Here is a 26,422-nt window from a genome sequence, read left to right as displayed (position 1 = left end):
GCCTGTGCCCCGCAACGGGAGAGGCCACAGCGGGGAGACCCCCGCGTACAAAAAAAAAAAAAAAAAAAAAAAAAAAAAAAAAAATGCCAGGAACTTACGTGATATCGGCATTAGGGTGAAGCCCAAAGACTTCAGGGTTATCTAGGGATGGCAATGACTGGATGTATTCAAAATACTGGTCCAAGGTTTTGCACACGGGGATTTTATACCCGGTATAGAAACGGAACGACGGTTCAAACATCTTCTCACTGAACCAGACCTATATGGGAGAGAAAACAGGAGAAATTAAATTAATGAACATCTAAATGAAAACCCCAAACTGCCACTATCAAGGAGATAGGGTCACCTTATTTCCATCTTAATCATTTTTTATATTGGGTTTGAAAGTACCTTAACAAAACCACTGATAGTATAATTAGACATAGATTAAGAAAAGAGGGGGCTTTCCTGGTGGTGCAGTGGTTAAGAGTCCGCCTGCCGACGCAGGGTACACGGGTTCGTGCCCCGGTCCGGGAAGATCCCACATGCCGTGGAGCGGCTGGGCCCGTGAGCCATGGCCGCTGAGCCGGGGCGTCCGGACCCTGTGCTCCGCAATGGGAGAGGCCACAGCAGTGAGAGGCCCGCTTACGGCAAAAAAAAAAAAAAAAGAAAATAGACTGGTGGTTGCCAAGGGGGAGGGGGTGGGGGAGGGAAGGACTGGGAGTTTGGGATTAGCAGACGCAAACTATTATATATAGGATGGGTAAACAGCAAGGTCCTACAGTACAGCACAGGGAACTATATTCAATATCCTATGATAAACCATAATGGAAAAGAATATGAAAAAGAATGTATACATGTATAACTGAGTCACTTTGCTCTCAGCAGTAATTAACACATTGTAATTCAACAATACTTCAATAAAAAATAAATTAAAAAAAAAAGATTCTATTAAAAAAAAAAAGAGAGAGAGAGAGGGGGCTTCCCTGGTGGCGCAGTGGTTGAGAGTCCGCCTGCCGATGCAGGGGACGTGGGTTCGTGCCCCGGTCCGGGAGGATCCCACATGCCGCGGAGTGGCTGGGCCCGTAAGCGGTGGCTGCTGAGCCTGCGCGTCCAGAGCCTGTGCTCTGCGGCGGGAGGGGCCACGGGAGTGAGAGGCCCGCGTACAGCAAAAAAAAAAAAAAAAAAAAAAAAAAAAAAAAAAAGAGAGAGGCCACAACACAAAAACAATGAAACCCCGTCTCTGTTTAACACCAAAGAAGATACTTTCTAAGGGTGAAGAGGAGAGAGCCAGCCTTGCAAGCCCACCCTCTGCTGAAGTAATTTGATGAGCCTCGAGCTCACTTTAAAGAGACGTGTGAATGTATTGCAGAAGCAATAACCACACACACGAGAGCATATCTGGGCATTTTCACCGCCTCCTTTCTCCCCCCAAACAGGGCTCATGCCTGGGGGGTTTACGCGCGGCTCACAGTGGCTCTGAGCACTGCACACAAGCAGGAAAACTTCTTACAAACGTCTACCCTCCCACCCTGAGCTGGAGAGCTCCCTCTGTTAATTAAGTTATGTCCCTGGACACAAGAACCAAATATATCCAACCATCTTACTGTTTTCCTTAAGACATCCTTTTCTCATTCCATATGAACTGATTATCTGTAAGGTAACAGTGAGAGAACAGATATATACTTGGTGTGAATAGACTTGTTCTGAAGAGGGGAAAAAAATGCTGAATGCCTGTGAGACTCATTTGAGGCAATAACTTCTGTGTCTAACGGAGTGATTTTCCCAATAGGGAGGGAAATAATGGGATGATGGGAGGAGCAGAAATGCAGGCAGGATGTCTGAATCACTCAGAGGACTCCACGTGAAAAGAGAGGGGGATTGTGCTTTCCTTCAGTTGGTCACACTTTCTCTAGTATCTTCCCTCCATATCCTTCTTCTTCCAGCTCTTTTTAGGTCCAGTGATTGCTCTGAAATACCCTGTGCACTGGTTTTCTTCATTTTTTACTCATCACAGTTCTATCCTGTTCAACTCCTGTCCACGAGGCCTTGAGCTTAGAAAAGGAACGGAATGCAAAGATGAGACACACACAGTCCTTTCCTTCAAGGAGCTTGTGACACAGCAGAGAGATAAGCCCGTTACATAATAACCACAAGATAAAGTGCAAGATAAAGTAAGAGACAGAGGAACTAAAAATAAGCAAAGTACTAAGGAGGCTTAAAGCCAAGAAGAAAGAAGAGCCAGATGGATGTCAGGTAAAGCTTTATCTAGGAGGTGATTTTGGAGATAAGCCTTGAAGGATAGAATTTTGACAAAGGAACTTGTGACTGGGGAGACCACACATGCAAAAAAACTGATGCAAAAATGTGAGGCAGCTTGGGTAAATGATGAAATCACTGTATTTACCCTAAGGTAAATATAATGCAGTGGTAAGAGATCGGACAGAAAAAGTGAAGTGAGGTCACATTGCGGATGACTATGGATATCAGGGTGAGGACTAGTGCTTAACTTAAAAAATGGGGAGCAATTGAAAGTCATTAAAAAAAACAGTGCTATGATTATGGTCATTATTTATAAAGATTAGGTTTTCAGTGATGGCAAAGGCCATGGGGTCTTCAGCACACAGACAACAAATGACCACCCTGAGTTTTGTGTTGCCAGATGACATATGTGTATAAAAGGAAAATGAAGTTTCCTCTTGCTTTTCCACTACTTTATTTATAAAGTACAAAAGTATAAATTGTAAATCCACAAATAGCTAGACTCAAAAACACAAAAGTAGTTGAGTTTCACCAAATTTGGAGGACGTTTTTTGTGTAATCAAAATACAGAGTATGAAGTCGACATGGAATTACTTTGGAAGACTCTAGAAGGTACCCTACAAAAATAAGCATTCATCCTCCAAGGACAATGAATAAGGTTCTACAATTATTGGTTTTAAGGGAGACATACCATAAGATGCTGAGAACAGAGAAAACAAATAAGAGTTCAAAGATAAGCTCCAAATTGAAAGCCATAGGGAAAGAGGATCCCATTTGAAGGCACCGGTTTACAATTGAAGTGATTTTCACTCAGGCAATTCTGGATAACATGGTCGGGGTAAAGTGGCAGCAGAGGACAGGCCTTTGCCTCCCTAGTCATTCACATTCTATGTCTGTTTGAAGAAATTTATTAAGCTGAATGTTTATGTTTTTCTATGCTGGGCTATCTTACATATTTTTTTAAAGTAGGTTAAAAAATTTTTTTTAATTTTTTAAGCAAATACTAAGTAAAGGTCAATTCCCTTTCCTCATCTTCCTTGACCTCTCTCAGTTGACATTTCTTCTTTCTCAATACATTAAAACACTCAGGGCCTTGTCCTTAGCTTCTTTTTTTTTTCCTTCCCTTTCTCTACACTTTCTTCTTAGATGATGATCTCATCTAATATCTTGACTTTAAATGCCATCTGTATAAGACAAATTCCAAATCTTTTTCTCCAGCCCTGAGCTCTCTCCTGAGCTCCACACCTGTAAATCCAACTGCCTTGTTTATCTTCATTCATTCTCTTATTCAACAAATATTTACTGAGCGCCTGCTATGTGAAAGATTCCATTCCAGGTGCTGGGAATTTGGCAGTGATGTAAACAAGCAAAGTGCCTGCCCTTATGGAGCTTACAGTCTTAGACAACTGCACTTGGGTGTCCAGTAGGCATCTCAAAGTTTACATGATCAAAAAAACCAGAATTCCTAATTTCTACCCCCAGCCAATAAAACTCATTTTTTTCCCTGCAGTTTTTTCCCTTCTCTGTAAATAGTCCCATTCTCCATCTAGTTGCTTAGGTCTAAACTAGGAGTGATCCTTGACCATCCCCCCTTCCTTCCCCCTTCCTTCCCCATCAGCATTCTGCTGGTAGTATCTGTACAATATATGCAGAATCTAACCACCTCTCACAGTCACCAGTGCCAAAGCTCCAATTTTAGGTACTTGTACAGTTATTCTAACACAAAGTATGCTTACTAAGACATCATTTTTTTTCCTCTTTTGAACCTCAGATACAGAGGTGAGTTTATCATACTCCTGCATTTTATTATTCTCATGACTCTAGACCCTTTTTATTTTAGTTTTTCCCTCTTCAGCCCTGATATCCACTCCCAGCCTCCTTCCCTTTGAGGGCTGCTGTTTAAAGATATTGATGTACATCCTTGAATTCGTGTACTTATCCTTGAGAAATATACCTGTACCACTTTATAGATCTCATTTTATTTTTTAAAGCTCTGCGCTCAACACTATGTTCCTAAGATCTATGCATGATGTCATATGGATCATTTATTCCAAGTGCTGCATTGTATTCCATGATAGGCATCTATAACATTTAACTCATCTATTCCTCTCTGACAGACTTCCAGGTTGCTTTCAACTTCCCACTATCCCAAACAATACTATGAATAATATCTTTGTACCTGTCCACAGACTTGTCTGAGAATTCCTCTGGGACATACACTCAAGAGTGGAATTCTGGTTCAGAAGGTAGTCATATCATACACGCTTCTTTTTTTTTTTTTAATCTTAGTTTGGCCACGCCGCACGGCATGTGGGATCTTAGTTCCCCGACCAGGGATCGAACCTGCGCCCACCCTGCAGTAGAAGCGTGGAATTTTAGCCACTGGACTGCCAGGGAAGTCCCCATACATGCTTCATATGACTAAGTGCCACCAGATTGCACCCTTGAAGGGTGCGCAATAGTATTACATGTGCTCACCCACTACTGCTTATCTATTCTCTTAGGCTTCTTACCTATTCTTTTAGGCTTATTCAGCCTCACAGTGGATGCTGTAAAGCGCTACCAGATCCTTCTCCAGGACCTAGGCACTCACTCCCCCAGCTGTCTGGAGTACTGGCTACTGAGGGCTCACAACATTGTCCCTCCCAGGAATTGCCCTGGCAGAAGGGAGCCACCTCAACCAAGATCATGCCCTGGGGGAAGGGATGACCCACAAGCAGATCTCCATCTCAGAGTCTGTTTCTGGAGAACCCAACCTATAATGGTCACCTGCAGCTCCACACACAATGTTGCCATGACATTTTTATACATATCCATTCGTGGACTTTTTCTAGAAATGTTCTGGGATGTTTACCTAGGATACTTAGTTTCAGTCAGTTTTGCCCAATTGCTTCCCTGGAGATCTGTACCAGATCTGCCTCCACACATCTTTACCAACGCTTATCATCCACCTTTCTCCACATTCAGCTTTAAGAAAAACTTGCAAATATTAGTAAGGGTTGAAAAAAAATTCAGATTTCTGGTCAACCTCCAGTTTACCAAAATACCCTCAAAGCTTATGCCTTGTTGTTGAGGTCTTAATTTTGTTAAAAGGGGGAAAGAAATCAAAGAATTAACAACTTAGATCCTAATATAAAGAACTCAGATAACTGTAAAATACTCCTATATCTGATTTTTTTCCGCTCAGGTAATGTGTTTTGCTTCTTTAACGTCTAAAAGTTTTAGGAATAACTTGAATCTGGTAGATGTACTTATACTATTCACCCTTGATGTGAAAGCCAGAATTGCTAAGAAAAATATTCTCTAGAAAATGTTTACCCACATGATATATGCAGATTTTACTGGGAACAGAGGAAAAATTGAACACTTCATCAATTTTCAATTGTCTGTCCTAATGGAAGGAGATGAGAAAACTCAAATTTTGGCTCATTCTCCAATCACTTATCTTGGGGCTTCAAATTGCCCTGAAGACTTGCAATCAGAGGAAAAGGCAGAGATATTATGTCCAGTATTTTTATAGGAGGGGAAGTGGGGAGAGACCGTGGACATGAGCAGCTAATCTATACAGGAGAAGAGTCATAGACCATTGAGAGTTGACCTTTGTTCTGTCCTGGACTGCAAGTAGATTGTTAGTTGGTTTGGTTTTGGTTTGGTTTGGTTGGCTGATTCTTTTCAGCAGCTCTGCTCTATATTTTTTTTCCCTTTAAGTTTGGCTTACCTGCTACAAACAAAAAATACTCTTGTTTAATAGGAAGATGCAATGAGATGTACATCCATGCTTTTTTTTTTTCTAAACTGACTTACTCTAGCAAAGCAATTAAGCAGACGTTTATCAAAGTCGTCCGTGACTCTGCCCCCATATTGTACTTCTCCGATCATGTACCGAACAGTACTCCACGACACGCCCTTTATTAAAAACAGAAAAGAATTATTCATTGTCAACCCAAACAAATAGTTCTAAACATTTTGGATCTTCCTGTAAAAGAAAGGTCTGGAAAAGGAAGCACTAGCTAGACTGCATTTAAAATTACTCATTATCTTATATTAATAACGCTTGTGCTCTTACATGATTGGAACTGCTATGGTTTGTTCACCAAAGAAAAATCTACAGTACTAAACGTTGGTGAATATATTGCTCATTGATTATTTAAAATAGGGGGAAAAGAAAACTATTTTTCAATCTGTGGATATAATTACCTGTAATACTCATTATAGTAATGCCAAGCTGTTAGAGAAGAAAAAAGTCACATTTAGTGAAGAAAGGAGAAAAATCAAGTAATCAATGCTTTAATATGCTTTCTTAGTAATATATTTTCTGAAACAGTATAAGAACAACTAGAACATTATTCACAAGATTTTTCTACAATGCAATTCTTTCCTGTTTCATTATGTGAGCTATGAGTACATCAAAGTATTTATTAATTTCCATAGCAATCTTACACTAGCAATACATTTCAGATATTAATAGTTTTTTTATTTTAAAAAATGCTTCAATACATTTGGGGTAGGAGAAGTAAGGATGCTTAATTTTTATTTACTTTCTCTTGCTTAAAATTTTATTTTTTAGCTTCATTGCCTTTCAAAGCAACTATTTCAAGGTAACTGTCATTTGTATATACCAAAATGATAAACAGTCCCAGAATACGAACACATATGATATAAATTTTCATCAAAATGTCCTACTCAATTTAATATCCCTTTGTAATTTCTAAGAAAAATTATGGTTTGATTCTAGATTTCCCCCCTACCCAGATAATAATTCATCATGGCTCACTGTCATCATACTGATACTGCAGGATGTATGATTATCTTCGAGATCTACTATGAGAAGGAAGAGAGGGAGAGACGATAGGAAACTTGTATTTATTGAGCCCTGATTATGTATCATACACTGTGCTTTCACAAATGCTAACTCATTTATTCCTCACGGAAACCATGGCCATTTTATAGACGAGGAAACAGGCTCTAAGAGGCTCATAAAATCCCTCAAGATCATGGAAAAAACAGATTTCCAACTCCTTGCAACACTTGTGTGAAAGGACAACTAGGTTTGTGTTCTTAGCTCGGTGACCTTGAGGAAGTCCCTTGTCTTCTCTTGTCTAGTACCTCATCAGTAAAATGGGGATCATAGTAACACCTTGGGTACGTACCTCACCGAGTTGTGAAAATAAAAATAAGACCCTGCACATGCGAGCACTTTGAAAACTGTGAAGTGTTACACAAGGATCAGTGACCATTATTCAAATCATTGCTATTTATCTGCATAAGCTTAAGCGTCTGTTAAGATGTGACTTAAGGTACAAAAGAACTTTTACATGGGCTGGGAGATATTCTCATTTCTGAGGATTCTGAGGAATCATGAGTGAGATAAAGGAAGAAAAGTCTGATTTAAGGTATACATTCTCTTGAAGTGCACTGTGGCACTTGGAAGTGACATGAAGAAGGCTGTGGTGTTTCTCAACACAATGAGTTCCTTTGTCAGGGCTCTGCCTCTGTTGTGCATATGCTCAGGAGAGAGAGAGATGGGGTGGAGGGGAACACAAGTGTGAGATGGAGGGTCCCAGTGCGCTCCTATGGGCAGTAGGGGTGTGAGTGGAAATGGCTGGACCAGTAAACAGGTGATTGGAATGATTGGTCCCCTTTGGGAGAGCTGGGGGGAACCTCAACAGGGCCACTGCATATCCCAGACCGGGAATGTCTGTAGAACTTTGATTTAAGGATGGCAATGAAGGCAGAAAAAAGAAACAATTTCACTCACTTTCTTAATATCGCATTCATCAAGGTGATTCTGAATAAACTGAACGCTGGCTGAAAAGTCAGCAGAATTGAATTCATAAGGAATATTCCATCCTAAGGGACCAAATTTGCGTCGCTCCTTAAAAACAACAGAGAAAAGTAAGTATTGAGCGGGAGTTTTAAATTGTATTGCAGCTGATACCTGTTTTTATTATTAAAACATAAAGTACAGTAAAATTAAGGCATGATATTGAAATAAGGTGACATCATAAAAGAACAGTATATGATTTTGGATATAGTAACAATTAGAGATATTACTCCTTGGCTCTAGAAGGCTTACAAGAGCAAATCTCCAAATATTTGCCAAATTGGAGTTCTTGGGTTTAAAAAGTGTAGGTCTCCATTGTCAACTCAAAAAGTGCAGTAGGTGCTCAATAAATATCTGTTGAATGAACTGGACTGTTGAAAGTTTCAAATGTTAAATGCAAGTGTTTGAATTTTAGTTTTTTAAGGTGAATGACTTAAGCACTCAAGGGCATTTATACTCCCTGCTAGTTTCACTTTGTAATCTTGCAGTTTCAGATTTTGAAAACTAAACATTTTCTATGGTAAAACATGACATCTCTCTCTTAAAACATTCATATTGCCTTCGTTTGTTCTCTCCTGTGAAACAGCGGCTGTTTCAGATCGCCAAATTACTCATAAATAATCAAATGGGGCTCAGGCCAAATGACTCAATTGCTTTGACATTCTGGAGACCATTTTAAAGGTATGTGAGTGTTAGAACTGATATTTCCAGGCCGTCATCACCTAGTAAACAACACGGATTAACTCAAACATTACCATACCGTCAGCTTTCCCTGCCTCAGCACACAATCAGTCTCTCTAAGAAAGGTCCAATTATTTATTCAGGTTAGCTCCTAGACCTTTGACCCTAGTGCCTCTCCATATGGAGAGTAGAATTCTAATACATCTACGGGAAGATGTAATTCTACTTCTCTACCTCTAAATGTATACTAACTTTTCTCTCTTTTGCCTTCCCTAACCCAACACACACACACACACACACACACACTCACATTGTTTTCACAAGCCATTCCAATACTTCTTCCAGCTGTTCCATGCTTTAGATCTTGAATAACACTACCATTTAAAGGAATCTAAATGAATTGCAGTTTGGACAAATTCATGGACAAGTCAGAAAAGAAATTGAGAAAGTGCAAAGCTTTAATTACTGATTTTTCAGGATATGCTTTTAAGATTTTTTAATATAAATTTATTTATTTATTTATTTTTGGCTGCGTTGGGTCTTCATTGCTGCATGCGGTCTTTCTCTAGTTGCAGTGAGCAGGGACTACTCTTCTTCCTTGTGGTGCACGGGCTTCTCTTTGTGGTGGCTTGTCTTGTTGCAGAGCTCGGGCTCTAGAGCACAGGCTCAGTAGTTGTGGCGCATGGGCTTCGTTGCTCCACAGCATGTGGGATCTTCCTGGACCAGGGCTTGAACCCATGTCCCCTGCATTCGCAGGCGGATTCTTAACCACTGCGCCACCAGGAAGTCCTCTTTTAAGATGTTAAATAAAACATCAAAATTAATTTGGGTCCAGATGTCCACCCTGGGAGGTCAGACTGAGGGCAAACAACCCTTAAAAATGTCAACTACTAGCGTTATTTCTAGAGCTGTTCTTCTTTAGGTTAGGCTGTCAGGTGTTAGACATTTGCATGGCGTGACTCCCCACTCCTTAGCTAATTAGACCAAAGGTGAACAACCAGCCTAAGAAGAGCCAGCAATATCCCTTCTCCCAGGAATTTGGGCTTAGAGTTCAGAACAGGTATTCAGAGTTTGTCCTAGTCAGAACTTAAACTAGAGAGGTTTGTAAACTCAGGAGCTGTGAAGCACCGTCTTCCACCTTGAACACAGAGAAGATGAGGAGGCGCCACTGGGTCGGGAGGAGGACTTGACAGGAGGAGACATATCTCCCATTTTTGTCTCCCCTTTTGTACCTGCGCCTCGGGAGAAGGATCATGGTTGTCTAATAAACAAACATGTGAGTTGATTATTATCAGCATGAAAGGCACTCTCTCTCACTCTCCGGAAGCTGACATGTGGTTTTGAATTTCTTGTGTGGGTCCCAAAAAGCACTGAGGTGAGCTTCCTCCAGGTTTCTCTAGGCGCAAGCGGGGCCTGGAGGGTCTATGGGGTACTAACATGAAAATGCCTTCAGCTAACACTTGAGGCTCTGGGATTTCCTCCATCTTGAGGGCTTCAAAGAAAAGAATGCTATCCACTTTCAAACCAAACACAAATGTTTTCCCATTGTTTAAAAAAAGAGAATCAACTCTAAAACAGTTTTACCTGTTTTGACTTAGTTTTTAAAATTTACTGTTCAATTAGGTAGGAGACTGAATGAAGAACAATTCTTTCTTTCCAATTACTGAAGCTGCTTAAATTGGCTCTATGGAAACACTCCCGTTTACATGCACTGAGCAATTGCAATTCAGTTGCTCCTTAAAATGTGATCTTTGAAAATTGCCCTAATGCTGAGGTTTGCTTCATTTTATGTTACTTACTATCAATTTTTATTTAAAATGTTCAGTTTTTAGGTTGGTTCACTAAAGTCATAAACTGTTTAACTCCTTTTAGAAAAAAAGACAAAATGCGGTGTCTTTTCTTTCACAAATGAGGTCATTTCACTTTCTTGCTCTTGTTTTTTTTTTTTTACTCACTGACCCCTGTAAGTGACAATAAAGAAAAAAACAACCCCTAAGTATAATCTTGGAATAATATCAGGGTAGACTCAAACCACTGGGACCTAGGACCTCATTTGGAAGCTCAAAAACAGAGGACTTTGCTAGAATTTGGAATATTTGGCATATTGAATCTCTCCAATCCAATTAGTATTTTTGAAACTATAGGATGAGTCTTATGTTTAGAAAAATATTAGAATCAGTGTGTTTTCAAGAAGTTTTAATCTAGTTGAGAAAATAAGACAAAACAGGAAAGGACAACACAGTACTAAATATAATTAACTGTCAAAATTTCACAGGTCATAAGCTTGAAGAAGAAGATGTTCAATCAAGGGCTGCTGGGAAGAATGAAACTGAAGCTGGTCTTTGAAAAGAAGGGAGAAAAGAATCCCAGGCTTAACAAAGGTCAGGAGCAAAGACAGGAATGCAAAGTTCACGATTCATCCAGAAGGAGGCTGCAGGACTGTGCCACTGCAGCAGAGGACAACCTCTGGTGAGTAGCTGGAACTACATCCCCACGTGATAAATCAGGGATGAAACGTAGACAGATTTGATGTCAGGAGAAAGAGCTAAAACCTGACTCAACAGAAGGGAGTTATTATCCATTATTAAGTTGGAGAGTGCTGATTTTAGGAAGACTAGTCTACTCCCTACTAGATTGAACCAATAAGGTTCCGTCTTTTTATTCCAAAGAATATGTAAAACACAACTACTAGTGAAATATGGAAAACTTGGAATCCTCCTTAGAACACTGAAGAGAAGCTGTTCAATGGAGTCATCATTTTAATGATGTCAAAGCTATTTCCAGTTTTATGTTAGAATCTACCTCAGTCCAATGATCCCCACCTCCCACAGTCCAGTGCAGATTCACATCAGTCCCATCTTCAAAACAAAGCTCTCTTTGGAGCATCACAACCTATTTATTTAATAACTGGAGTTAACATAAGATGAAAAATGCAATCTATACTAGACAATATAAGGGAAACTTGAATAGGTAAAAATAATTAACAGAAATGGTCAGAACCACTGGGAAACACTACAGAAGTACGTGTAAAAGATCTTTGTAAAAATCTGTATCATGTTACTGTAATTATTTTGAAGAGATTTGCACTAAGAACTTTATAATCACACCTCCCCAAAGGGAGAACTGTTATAAACAGTATTAAATTTGAAGGGAGTGTTTGTCAAGGCTTAAACCTAAAAAATATGTCAGAGAAGTAAACACTTTTCTAAATGAGGAACTGTTAATGGTGGTACTCTCTGAACCCCATAGATATGGCCATTTTTATTAAATATTAAACAAATATTTTAAGAGCCATGGTAAAATTTCCAAGTTTGCAACTACCATGGCAGGCCCTTAGAACTCCTAATCAAAGATTCTTGCAGTAAACCTCACAAAGCTGTGTATAAGCCGTAAGAAAAGTCCCAAATGTGGGCTTCAATGTGGGTGAGCCAAGGTTAGGGGGAGGAATATCCAAACCATGAAAAGGTCATAAAAATGACTAAAGACTCCTCCCTTAAGGGCAGTGGCTCTTTGGGAGTTATTCTCCCCTCTCATTGTATATTAGAATCACTTGGAAAGTTTTTAAAAGGTCTGAGCTCTTCACCCCGATGCCTCCTCCAGGGGATTCTGGGGCCCAGGCAATGGCTGAGGACCACTGCTTCAGATGCTCACGGGTGCAATGTGCTGCACTACAAGGCGCAGTATATTGACTATCAATAGGAACAAAACAGGAAACGTTACTGTGACCTGCAGGAGGTGTTGGGAGGAGACTACAAATGGAATTGTTGAAGAAGAATTGTTGAATTTCAGAAGACCAAGACTTTGGAGGAAGGTATATTTAAAATTAAAATCCTGAAGGGTGAGTGTGGGCTTGCTCTGAAGGCCAGAACAGTGCTACACCGGAGTTTCTGGCAAAATGTAGAGAGAGAATATTGAGGCCAGAGGGAAGTTTCCCCCTAGAGTCATCTTCAAGAGGATGCAGGAGGACTTCCCTGGTGGTGCAGCGGTTGAGAATCCACCTGCCAAGGCAGGGGACATGGGTTCGAGCCCCGGTCTGGGAGGATCCCGCATGCCACAAAGCAACTGGGCCCATGAGCCACAATTACTGAGCCTGCGCTCTAGAGCCCGTGAGCCACAACTACTGAGCCCATATGCCACAGCTGCTGAAGCCCACGCACCTAGAGCCCGTGCTCAGCAACAATAGAAGCTGCCGCGGTGAGAGGCCCGCACACTGCAGCGAAGAGTGGGCCCCGCTCTCTGCAACTAGAGAGGGCCCGCATGCAGCAGCGAAGACCCAACACAGCCATAAATAAATAAATAAATAAAAGAGGATGCGGGAAACGTTCTCAGGAAGTAGTGGCCAAATAAGTAAGTTGTCCTTGACCAGCCAAATCTACTTCCTCTTCTTATAGGAGAGGAGGGATGCTCGTTTTTCCTCTGCAACAAGAGTAGGGTCCGCATAACACGTGATGCTCTTGAGCTGGGGTGAGTTGATGGCATGATGCCAAACTTTGATTCAGTAAGAGAAACACATTGGAGGGCAGGCAGGGGTTGGCTATTTTACCACTAGGTCCTGCATTCTCATGTGTTGTGGATTCCAGCATGAACCCCTTGTAACCGAGCAGGAACCTCTGAGGCCTTCCCAGGATAGAACCCCCCACCCATGTCCTCCGCCTGCCTATTGTCTGTAGAAAAACTTCAGTCAAAGAATAAATTTAATCATAGAGGTGAGAAAATACAAAAAGAACAGAAAAAACAAGGCCAAATAATAATACTTCAGTCATTAAACAAAGTCAAGGACCTTTAGTTCTTCCTCAAGGACTATAGATAATATTCTGAGCCATGTCCTTTGAGCTGTCTTATAGATACTGAAACCCCCACCAGGTGGAAGAAGTTAACTGTATGCTGCCCACAAGCACATAGACCCCAGACCAGCTGGAACCAAACGATTGATGATGCTGACTCCCAATTACCTCACCACCAACCAATCAGAAGAATGCCCACGAGCGGACCACACCCTGTTCCTTGAACACTATAAGACTCCTCACTACCCCCTCCAGGGTGGTACACACAGTTTTGAGGGCATTAGCCTGCTGTGGTCCCCTCTGCCTGACAAAGCAATAAAGCTATTCTTTTCTACTTCACCCAAAACTCTGCCTCCACATTTCTACTCAGCAAGGGTGAACAGGGGCCGAGTTTCAGCAACACTCTCCCCAGCCCAGAAGCTTCATATTATGTGACATGAATCAATTCTCTCTTCTTTTTTTCAATCTCTGCATGGACAAAAGTATATGCATCGTGTTTGTATAAAGCAAGGGATATCCAGGTAAATTTGGAGGAATCAATTCATTGATTAACGAATCAGGAAAAGATGTATGCAGAAAACTGTAAGACACTGATGAAAGAAATTAAAGATGATACAAACAGATGGAGAGATATACCATGTTTCTGGATTGGAAGAATCAACATTGTGAAAATGACTATACTACCCAAAGCAATCTACAGATTCAATGCAATCCCTATCAAACTACCAATGGCATTTTTCACAGAACTAGAACAAAGAATTTCACAATTTGTATGGAAACACAAAAGACCCCAAATAGCCAAAGCAATCTTGAGAAAGAAAAACAGAGCTGGAGGAATCAGGCTCCCTGACTTCAGACTATACTACAAAGCTACAGTAATCAAGACAGTATGGTACTGACACAAAAATAGAAATATAGAGCAATGGAACAGGATAGAAAACACGGAGATAAACCCACCTTATCTTTGATAAACGAGGCAAGAATAAACAATGGAGAAAAGACAGCCTCTCCCTCAGAATGGGAGAAAATATTTGCAAATGAAGCAACGGACAAAGGATTAATCTCCAAAATATATAAACAGCTCATGCAGCTCAATATCAAAAAAACAAACAACCCAATCCAAAAATGGGCAGAAGACCTAAATAGACATTTCTCCCAAGAAGATATACCAACAAACACACGAAAGGATGGTCAACATCGCTAATCATTAGAGAAATGCAAATCAAAACTGCAATGAGATATCACCTCACACCGGTCAGAATGGCCATCATCAAAAAATCTACAAACAATAAATGCTGGAGAGGGTGTGGAGAAAAGGGAACCCTCTTGCACTGTTGGTGGGAATGTAAATTGATACAGCCACTATGGAGAACAGTCTGTCATACAGAGTGAAGTAAGTCAGAAAGAGAAAAACAAATACCGTATGCTAACACGTATATATGGAATCTAAAAAAAAAAAAGGAAAGTTCTGAAGAACCTAGGGGCAGGACAGGAATAAAGACGTAGACATAGAGAATGGACTTGAGGACACTGGGAGGGGGAAGGGTAAGCTGGGACGAAGTGAGAGAGTGGCATGGACATATATACACTTCCAAATGTAAAATAGATACCTAGTGGGAAGCAGCCACATAGCACAGGGAGATCAGCTCGGTGCTTTGTGTCCACCTAGAAGGGTGGTATAGGGAGGGTGGGAGGGAGATGCAAGGGGGAGGGGATATGGCGATATATGTATACGTATAGTTGATTCACTTTGTTATACAGCAGAAACTAACACAGCATTGTAAAGCAATTATACTCTAATGAAGATGTTAAAAAAAAATCAGGTACTTGACTATTACATCCAACACTAGAAAAATATAAGCCACAATCTGTCTATTCAGAACAGTCTTTCCTGTAACATTTGTGTGTTAAACTCTAATGTGCACATGAATCACTTGGGCATCTTATTACAACGCAGATTCTGATTCAGTAGGTCTGGGTGGGGCCTGAAATTCATCTCTTACGAGTCCCCAGGTGATGCAGATGGTGCTGACCCAGGACCACAAGCCCCTGAAGAATTCTGGATTTTTCTATCAAGCTGGCTTTCTCCTAACCAAGAAAAGAATATGTTTAGGCAATATCACAGTAAACATTTCTGAAATTGATAAAACTAGAACCGAGGGAAAAGTGCTTGAATTATCTGCACTCCTTGTATAGTCATAGAACTGGACAACAGAATGTTAGAAATGGGAAAAATCTTGAAAGATCACCTCCTTCTGCCTCTAAACACACAGATGGGGAAACAGAAGCCTCGAGAGGGACGTAACTTGACCAACCTTATGTAGCTAATTGATGTCACAACAAGTCTAAAGTCCAGGCTTCCTGACTCTCCATGAAGTGCTCTTTCTAACACACTATGATTGGATTTTAAGAGATCCTCACAACCTTTTTTTTCATAGACATGCCACTGTTAGCTTCACGGCCTTAGCAGTGGAGATTTTTTTTCTGTTTCAACTCCAATACAAGCCACTTTAAGTGCAAGCACACTTCAGCCCCATGACTGGCCCGTGGTCCTGTTCTTCTTTTTAATCCTTGGATAATGGCCACTAAAAATACAGGTTGCCATGTTGACCATATGGAAAATACCCCCCAGTCATCTGTCTGTGATAAGCACAGTGGAAGGGTTGAATCATCACTACTAGGAAAAGAATCATAAAATTTATTATTTGTGAATTGGGCTTTAAATAACAGAGTTTAAAGCAATATTTGTATTAGAGTGTGATAAGGTCTAGCAAACCCAACAATTCCCAGATAAGAATATATGAAATCAGCTTCAGTGACTTGAAAGCTGTAATTTACAATCAATCCAAAGGCCACAATGGAACTTAGCAAAAATAACTACCCGCAAAGCGTTTAACCTGATTTTAAGTCTCTCAGAGTTGGGGCACAGATAAACACCAGCTGTCCCCTCTAAACAGCCCTCTCTGTTGGGCAGCATGAAACCTGGTAAAGTGGTGAGGACAAGGAACCTACGGGTAAACACGCCCAGTATTTTCTGGGGTGGGCACCAAATTCCCCTCCACCTTTGGGCAGGGTGGGTAGAGATGAGGCCAAGCTCTGCCGGCCTCTGTGCACAGCTGAACCATGACTCCTGGTTTAAGCCAGTTGATTCATTTTGTCCTCACTCCAACCTCAGGGAAAGAAGAAATGTAGGAAAGAGTTAAAGGAGTCCCTTTATCTCTCTGTGAAATCAAGGAGTGAATCAAGCACATTAAAATTATACAGCTTTCAAATACAGAACAAAATACAAAATTCAAATACAGAGCAAAGCAATAACAAAATGAAAATAATCCCATAGAGATGTTGCTGGGCACCCATAAAATTATTAAATGACTATATAAGTACACAGTAAAAACAAAGAGCAAACAACCTGAAGAAGACAGGTGACCCCTGTGACTCCTCTTCCCAACACCACCACTTCTGTCACTGGTGGGAGGAGGGTTGAAACATACTTGTATCCAGGGCAGGCAGCATGGGGCTTGACTCCTAGATCTACTGTTTAGGAAGGAACTTAACCTCTCTGAGTCTCAATTTCCTCACTTGTAAGATGGTGATAAATCCTGCCTTGAAAGGTAGCTGTTAGTATTACATGAGATGGTGTACATAACATTCCTGGCCAGCACAGGCACTTTCAAGACCAAGCTCCTATCACAGTAATCCGTTTTGTTCATCCCACAAATATTTATTGAGCTCTGGCAATGCCCCAGCTGCTGCTGTCACAGGGGGAGACCCAGCAGTTACAAAAGAACAAAGTCATTGCCCTGGAGACTCTTATACTCTAGGGGCCAAGGTGGGGGGGTGGGGGCAGGAGGACACATAAATACATAAACAAATATGCATGTCCTGTGCCAGGTGGGGAAAAGTGCCATGAAGGAAAAAGAAAGCAAGGTGAGGAGAGCAGACAGTGCAGCAGAGAGGCAAACATAACATCATTAGCATCCTCTAAATGTGCAAACTGCTCTCAGAAGTTACCTGCACAGTGGAGTGTAAAAACGCTACAGTGTAAAGCATTGGTTTCCACATGGGTAAATTACTGATATCCAGAAGGTCTTGATTAATTCCAGCAAATGTTCTTTTCAAACCTGCACGAACACCTTGGGGTGGCTCATTAGTGAATTTGAGAGAAGTCTGTCGTAAAAAGCAAATAGTAGTTTTGTTTCTATAAATTACTGTGAAGAATAAAATAGAAATTACAACACATCAGCCAACAATATGCTTATGGTACATAAATGGGCACCGTGTAAGCTACTTACATTGATCAGAGCTAAAACCCAATAAATTAATACTGAGTCTTATAACTCTTCTGTGGGAATCTTTACCATATAATCTTGATAATTATAGTCAAGATTTTGAAGATAATGGCATAAGATTTTGCAACCTCTACTGAACCAGAAAGCCCTGTTATGTTTGCCATCTTTCCATAATCACAGTTGTGCCATCTTTATTTGTATAACTCTCAAGGAAAGGACACTTATCTCACAGTAACAAACCTGAAGCAATGTAATGGGAAACCGATTGTGGGGCTCGGTAGTTATCCACACACGGAAAGTATCATCACTGGCATCAGTGGTAGTTAATGTCTCTAGCAATTCTTCCATGAATTCTAGGCCAAGGTGACAATTCTGCAGTAATACCCAGCCACCCTGTATTCAAAAATGATTTCATATTAATTCCTTATAACTTTTTTGCTATGCTTTTAATAAAACAAAACGTACAAGCAAATTTTTTGAAACTTTTGCTCAGGGCATAAGAATACTCTGTTTTGAGCACATATATTTTAATGACATTGTTATATGTCAATACAATCTTCTTTTTTCTGTTAGTTGTAAAGCTGGTTACTTGGAATCAAGTGGGTTCAAAATGATTGTATCCTGCCACCCCTGGTTTAGAAGGGAACAAAAGTTAAAATTTGAAGTCAGACTTGTTTAAGTACAGTGTGTGCACCATCTAATGGTGGGAATGGGTATTTTGGAATTTGTAACTTAAATTGTCCTGCCTAAGGTAAATCAGAAGGGACTCACCCCGAAACCAAGTCGTCCACTGTCACAAAGAGAGATAAACATTACCTCATGAAAGTTGGAGGTGTCGACGAAAATTCATTAGCAATCAAGTTAGGAAGAAAAGAGAGAATTTTATTTGAGCCAAACTGAGGATTATAGCCTGGGAGACAGAAGCTCTGAGAACTGTCTTGCCTGTTAGAAGTCAAAGGCAGAGTCATATACATTTTCGAGACAAAGGATCATACATCAAAATGACATGCTGACATTTCACATGAGGTTCACCAAAGATACACAGTCCAGGTACACATACAAAGCCAGCAACAAGTCACCATGACTCCCTGCAGAGTTGGAAAAGCATGCTAATCTTTTAAGAAGTTACCTGGCTAGCGTCAGAAGAAAGGGGAAAAAAATTGATCTTTGCATTGGAGCAGGCATTCCCACCTTTGAGGAGGTCTGGTTAATGCGTAATGCAGATGCACATTGTACACTAAAAGGGGAGGGAGGAGGCCCAAATGAGCAGAGAGAGAGAATTTTATGCTTAAGTTTTCTTCTCCTGACTTAAAATACAAATTTTATTTCACCAGAGGCAATAAAATACATTTGGTGACATTTGCTACAATAATATTAAACATTATTCTTTGTCATCACTCCTCCCAGATATTCCTGAAACCACAAAACTTTCTAAGCACTATCTAAATACTTGATAAAACCTTCTTTAACAATGTAAGTCACATGACCGTCACAGTTTTATAAGAACACAGTTTATTAGCCAGACAATATCTTGATATATAATGAGATCAGATAAATACAGCTACAAATCATTGAGCTTAGTGTATATATGATAAGGCCTGTATATACGCCTTCTACTGCAAGAGAAAACAGAACTCAGACTGGCTTAAGCAGCAAAGGGGACTTGTTGGTCTAGACAACTGGAGTGTCTAGACCAAGATGGACTTCATGGTTGGTTTGTGTCACCGTGGATCCAGTTACTCTCTGATTCCCTGCTCTGCATTCCACAGTGTCAGCTTTATCCTAAATCTTTCAAGTGGCAGTGTGGCTGTACCTATTCATGGGATATTATTGTTGTTTGTTTGTTTGTTTGATAATGCCATTATTATCAATGTTTATCCTACCTTGAGGCACAGAACATGGAAGTTATAAAAGCTAATATTCCAAAGAAGGTTAATGTGAATGCTGTACCAAATTTACAAGTTTCTCACTCATGGACACTAAAGAAATTATTTAAGGCCCAAAGTCAAACTGTCATATCACTCAATAAAATGAATTATTTGATCTGAGTAAAAATAATTATATATAATGTCTTCAATATATATAAATTAAATACAATATATTATTGAATTTAATTAAGCAGTAAAGATTAAGGCTTGGCGCACTTGAGAATTAATGACTGGCCTGAAACTTTGATGAACCAAGCAGAGTTTTAGCCCAGTAACCCTCTCCAGTCATTAATTCCCAGGGAAAACCTGCACCACAGTTGCTACAGACGTCATGAGATCAAAAGCTTAAAAATAAATCGAGATCTTATTTTATTTTTATAAATGGCGCAATTTCTTATTGCTGCTGAAATTGCTATCTACCAACCATTTCTAGAAAATTAATGACCTGTGTATTTATTAGGTGTGATGAAAAATAGTTCTCAACATTCCATCCAGCTTGCAATTTTCAATAAAAACCATTATCAATATTTAAACATAACACCCTCAAATATTTCTTATTTGCCTGAAACTATCCGTTAATGAAAAATGAAAGTCTTACTTTAACTGAAAATTGAAATTTGACTGTCTCAATCTGTCACTTCTTAAGCACTATCTATTAATATTGAACATGACATTCCAAGACTGCTAGAGCTGCATCCTTTAGGAACCAGAAAGTGTGGCTGCCAAATTATCAAAAAATATTTAGTGAAAATAAAATGGAGCGTATACTATAGAAAATGGAACAAGTATTTTGTGGGGATGTCAGGAGCAAACTAGCTGGAGGTTTAAAATTTGTAGGAAATCAAAGGTTGACTCTATATACATAAATAAAAATGAAAAATAATGATTGAGCATCACAGGCAGAATGCTTTACCCATCACTGTGTTGGTCCTAAGTAGACCAGATGGCCAGAGGAATAATATCAAGAATGTTGCATGAAGAGTAGTTGTCCATTACTACATACCTGCTGCATTGACATCTGAATCAGCTTTCGAGCATGTACTTCTTGTCCTTGCCCCATTGAGATAGTTCTGCATTCTGTAACACAGAAGGATCACTATGATAAAACATAAATTTTATAACAGGATTGGGACAAAAAATTAACTTCTGAATGGTCATAGCCTCCCTCCCTCCGTAGCTTCTAAGGAGACTTTGTTATTCAAACAAGTCTGGCTTTCAGTTTTGTTGATGAGAGAAATGAGTGGAGCAGAAACTGGAACGGGAAGGGCAAGGAAAGAGAGACAAAAGGCACAAGACAGGTCTTTCAGAGAGTTCTGGGGTCTTTGGAGATAACGAGGAGATAGATTGATGGGGGAGAGGCAGCTATAATGCTATCATAGGCATTAAGTGGGAAAGAGGATTTTTGAGTTTTGCTAAATTTTTAAATTAAATCATATTGGAGTACAGTTGCTTTACAATGTTGTGTTTGTTTCTTCTGTACAGCAAAGTGAATCAGTTATACATATACATATACCTACTCTTTTTTAGATTTCCTTCCCATTTAGGTCACCACAGAGCACTGAGTAGAGTTCCCTGTTCCATGTTTTGATTAGAATATTTTTTTGGTGTTTTATCAGATGCTTCAGTAAAGATTTAGTTGGCTTTTTATTCTTTTACAATGTCAAGTTTGCAGTGTTTTGTCTGTCTGTCTGTTTGGGTTTTGTTTGCATATTTGTCCATTTTCCAAGATGGAACTTGTGGCAGCTCAGCCCCATGAGGGCTACATTCAGGGATAACTGCTCCTCAGGATTAAATCACCATCTTGTAACTGAGCATGAAGAAAAAGTGGAGACTGCTCCAAGATTAGAGGTGTGATTATAATTCAGCAGAATATACACTATATAGGCTTATTAGTGAATTTGATGTCCCAGGCAGAGAACCACACTTGTGCCTGTCACATGAATTCACTAAATTGCAGAAGTCTCTAAATCATGCTTATGAAACTGGAATTGGAAATTAACTTTTAAGCAAGTCTTTGTGGACCCAGGTCTTCTTGAATTTTAGAGGCGTGATCTCTAGATCTCTAGAGGCACAGGGAAAGGAGGTCAATGGAGACATTGTGAAGCAGTGTATGCTTTTGCCCTACTCTACTGGAGGCGCCTGAATCCTCAGAAAAAAGGGCTGCTGTAGCTGGGCAAACAATGAGGCTGATTTGTAAACTGCTGGTAGAAGGTACAGAGGACGAGAGAAATTCACGGGGTGGAGTTAGAAGTATGTCAGGAACCAGCGAAGAAGTTGCCAGGGCACACCATTTAAAGTATAGCACCATGGGATTAATGGCCAGAGATTCTGTGAGGGTTCGCAGGGTGCAGCATTAGGATTATTTGTGGACTCAGGGTCACAGGGTGAAACTCTGCAGTGGGTGCCTGAGAGAGGATGGCAGAGCACTGCTTGAAAAACCGGGAACTGCAATTGTTCAAAGGTCACTGAACAAAGCTGGATTTTCCCACCAAAGCCCTCATGAATGTCTCCTGCTCAAGGGGAACCAGGCACTGCTTCCAGGGCATCTGAGAAGAATCCACACACCCTATAATAGGAGAAGGAAGGAGAGGTGGAACTTGAAAGGGAGGAACCTCCAAATTGTACAAAGAGATAGAGCCCCTCTTTTTTCAGAAAAACCCACAAATGTTAGGTAGGTCAATGGAGGAAAGTTTGATAGGGACAAAAAGTATTAACATGTGAGCATGAGCCACAATCTATCTCCCCTGTCCTTCCAACTCTTCTGAAATACACCTTTTAAAAGGAAGAACTGGTTTTTGTTCAGGTGGCCTGAGTTTCTTATCTTGACCTGGGTAAGTGGTCAAGAGGAGACTTAGAGGCATTCCTTCAAAACAAACCCAGAATCTGACCACTTCTGGACATCTACACTTTTATTCCCCAGTCCATCACCTCTTGCCTGTATTCTTGCAGTAGCCTATTAACTGGTTACCTCTCTCCCACTCTTTTTCTCTACTAGTTATTCTTCCCACGGCAGACAGAGGAATTTCGTCGAATCCTAAATCAGATTACGTCCATCCTCTGCTCAGAAACATCTGATGGCTTCTCATTTCATTCTGCACAAAATCCAGAATCCAATTCAAATTCTTACCTCTAAGACCCTACACAATTGGCTCCCACTGCTGCCGCACTCTACACACACACACACACACACACACACACACACTTTTTAGGATCTCACCACCATTCATTCACTCTTCTCCAGCCACACTGGCCTCCTCCCTCCTCCCCAGGCACACTCCAGCCTCACTTCTGTTCCCTCTGTCTGAAATGTGTCTCCTCCAACGCTCCACTGACTTAATTCCTTACATCTCAGGTCTTCCTCACCTTCTCAACAAGGCCTTCCCTGACCATCTGATCTAGTACTGCATACCTATCCCCGTCACTCTGCCGCTTACCCTACTTTATCTTACCATATTATATACTTTTTAGCATATTATATACTCACTTGTTAATTAATTACTGTCTGATTTCCCCCTACACTAGAACATCAGCTCCACAAGGGACTTATACCACGGTGGCTTATCCAGCACCTAGACAGTGCGTAGCACTCAGTAGATACTCAATAAATATTTTCTCAAACTTTAAAAACAGATATAATTCACATATCATAAAACTTACCCCTTTAAAGTCTACAATTCAATGTTTTTTTTAGTATATTCAGAGTTGTGGAACCATTACTACTGTCCAATTTCAGATCATTTTCATCAACCCAAAAAGAAACTCCACATCCATTAGCAGTCCCCATCACTCTCTCCCACTCTAGCAACCACTAACCTACTTTCTATCTCTATTCTAGACATTTCATATAAATGGAATTATACAGTATGTGACCTTTTGTGTCTGTCTTCTTTTACTTAGCATAATATTTTCAAGGTTCATCCATATTGTAGCATGCATCACAACTTCATTCCTTTTTATGGCTGAGTAGTAGTCCATTATACAGATGTACTATATTTTGTTTATCCATTCATCAGCTGATGGACATTTGTGTTGTTTCCACTTTTTGGCTAGTATGAGTAATGCTGCCATGAACATTCATGTATAAGTCTTTGTGTGGACATGTTGTCAATTCTCTTAGATATAGACTTAGGAGTAGAATTGTTGGGTCTTACTGCAATTCTATGCTTAACTTTTTGAGGAACTGCCAGGCTGTTTTCCAAAGCAGCTGCACCACTTTACAGTTCTATCAGCAATGTATAAAAGTTCTAATTTTTCCGAATCCTTGTCAACACTTGCTATTTTCCATCTTTTTGATTATAGCCATCTTGAAATGAAGTGGTATCTCACTGTAGTTTTGATATCCATTTCCCTAATGATTAATGGTGTTGAGTAACTTTTCCTGTGCTTATTGGCCATATGTATATCTTCTTTGGAGAAATGTCTATTCAAATCCATGGCTCGTTTTTTAACCGGATTATTTGACTCTTTATTTTTGCGTTTTAAGGAGTTCTTTTTACATTCTGTATACCAGATCCTTATCAGATACATTATTTGCAGATATTTTCTCTCATATTGTATTAATAGGTTGTCTTTTTCACTTTCTTGATGGTATTCATTGAAATACAAAAGTTTTCAATTTTGTTTAAGTCCAATTTATCTATTTTCTCTTTTGTTTCCCATGTTTTAAGTGTCATATCTAGAAAATTACTGCCTAATCCAGTCACAAAGATTTATTCCTACATTTTCTTCTAAGAGTTTGATAGTTTTAGCTCTTCCATTTATGTCTCTGATAATTTTGAGTTAATTTTTTATATGGTAAAAAAAGGTCAAACTTTATTCTTTTTAAAGTATTGATAGATATTAGTTTTTCCAGCATGGTTTGTTGAAGAGGCTGTCCTTTCTCCATTGAATGGTCTGGCACCCTTGTTGAGAAACAACTGACCATAAATGAGGGTTATCTCTGGACCCCCAATTCTATTCCATTGATATATATGTCTATCCTTATGCCCGTACCATTCTGTCTGATTACTGTTGCTTTGTAGTAGGTTTTAAAAATCAGGAAGTGTGAGTCCTACACCTTTGTTCTTCTTCTACGAGGTTGTTTTGGCTATTCTGGGTTCCATGTATTTCCATATGGATTTTAGGATCAGCTTGTCAATTTCCACCAAAAAAAGGCAGCTTGGATTTTGATGGGAGTTGCTTTAAAGCTGTTAGATCAATTTGGAGAGTGCTGTCATCTTATCAATTTAAAGTCTTCTGGGAATTCCCTGGCAGTCCAGTGGTTAGGACTCAACACTTTCACTGCCATGGCCCAGTTTCAATCCCTGGTCAGGGAAGTAAAATCCCACAAGTTGGGCAGCATGGCCAAAATAATAATAATAATAACAATTAAAAAATAAAGTCTTTCTATCCATGAACATGGGATGTCTTTCTATTTTTATCATCATCATTATTATCATTATTATATCTTCTTTAATTTTTCAACTATGTTTTGTAGTTTTCAACACACAAGCTTTGCCACTTCTTTGTTAAATTTATTCCTAAGTATCTTTTATGAAATTGTAAATGAAATTGCATTTATAATTATATAAATTTTTGGTTTGTTTATATATTAATTTTTGATTTGTTCTTGCTAGTGTGTAGAAAAACAATGGATTTTCGAATAGGATCTTGTATTCTGCAATCTTGTTGAACTTGTTTATTAGCCCTAGTAGTCTTTTGGTGGACTGCTTAGGACTTTCTATATGCAAAATCATGTCATCTTCAAATTAAGATGGTTTTACTTCTTCTTTTCCAGTGTGAATGCCATTTATTTCTTCTGGTCTGACTAAAACCTCCAATACAGTGCTGAGTAGAAGTACAAGTAGACATTCTTCTCTTGCTCCTGGTGTTTGGGGAAAAATATTCAGTCCTTCAATATTAAGTAGGATGTTAGCTGTGGGTTTTTGTAGGTGCCCTCATCAGGTTGAAGAAGTTCCCTTTTATTCCTAGTTTGTTGAGCATTCATCATGAAAGAGTGTTGGATTTTTTTCAATGCTTTTTCTGCAACTATTAAGATAACCATGTGGTTTTTGTTCTTTATTCTATTAACATGGTGTATTACATTGATTAATTTCCATATGTTTAACCAACCTTGCATTCCTGGGATAAATCGCCTTGGTCACAGTGTATAATCCTTTTTATATGGTGCTGGATTTGGTTTGATAGATTTTGTTGAGAATTTTTGCTTCTATATTCAAAAAGGATATTGGTTTCCTTCTAATGTCTTTGTCTAGAATTGGTATCAGAGTAATATGGGCTCATAGAATGAGTTGGGAAGTATTCTCTTTTATTTTTTGGAAAGATTTGTGAAGAATTGGTGTTATTCATTAAACATTCAGTAGAATTCACCCATGAAGGCATCTAGTCCTGGTATTTCTTTTGTTGGGAAGTTTTTGATTACTAAATCAATCTTTTTACTTCTTTTTTTTTTGAATATTTGAATTTTATTTCATTTTTAAAAAATACAGCAGGTTCCTCTTAGTTATCCATTTTATACATATTAGTGTATATATGTCAATACCAATCTCCCAATTCATCACACCACCACCACCACCACCCCCACGCCACTTTCCCCCGTTGGTGTCTGTACATTTGTTCTCCATCTGTGTCTCTATTTCTGCCCTGCACACCGGTTCATCTATACCATTTTTCTAG

The 26,422-nt window shown here is 39.6% G+C and overlaps 1 protein-coding gene across 1 annotated transcript in view; it reads right to left on the bottom strand.

Moving 5' to 3' along the window:
• The window catches only part of DNAH8 (dynein axonemal heavy chain 8), a 318,775-nt gene that overhangs the window by 40,299 nt on the left and 252,054 nt on the right, over positions 1 to 26,422 (bottom strand). The window contains exons 82-87 of the mRNA XM_024122116.2: positions 20,751 to 20,824; positions 18,060 to 18,212; positions 17,542 to 17,697; positions 8,000 to 8,116; positions 6,046 to 6,147; positions 99 to 259 (exon numbers count right to left, since the gene is read on the bottom strand). Of these exons, the coding sequence (XP_023977884.2) occupies positions 99 to 259; positions 6,046 to 6,147; positions 8,000 to 8,116; positions 17,542 to 17,697; positions 18,060 to 18,212; positions 20,751 to 20,824 (763 nt within the window). The remainder of the gene's footprint in view (positions 1 to 98; positions 260 to 6,045; positions 6,148 to 7,999; positions 8,117 to 17,541; positions 17,698 to 18,059; positions 18,213 to 20,750; positions 20,825 to 26,422) is intronic.

The sequence above is a fragment of the Physeter macrocephalus genome, chromosome 18 (genome assembly GCF_002837175.3).
Source record: "Physeter macrocephalus isolate SW-GA chromosome 18, ASM283717v5, whole genome shotgun sequence".
Taxonomy (NCBI): domain Eukaryota; kingdom Metazoa; phylum Chordata; class Mammalia; order Artiodactyla; family Physeteridae; genus Physeter; species Physeter macrocephalus.
The sequence above is the reverse complement of the archived record's forward strand: the minus strand, read 5'-3'. Positions and strand labels throughout refer to the sequence as shown.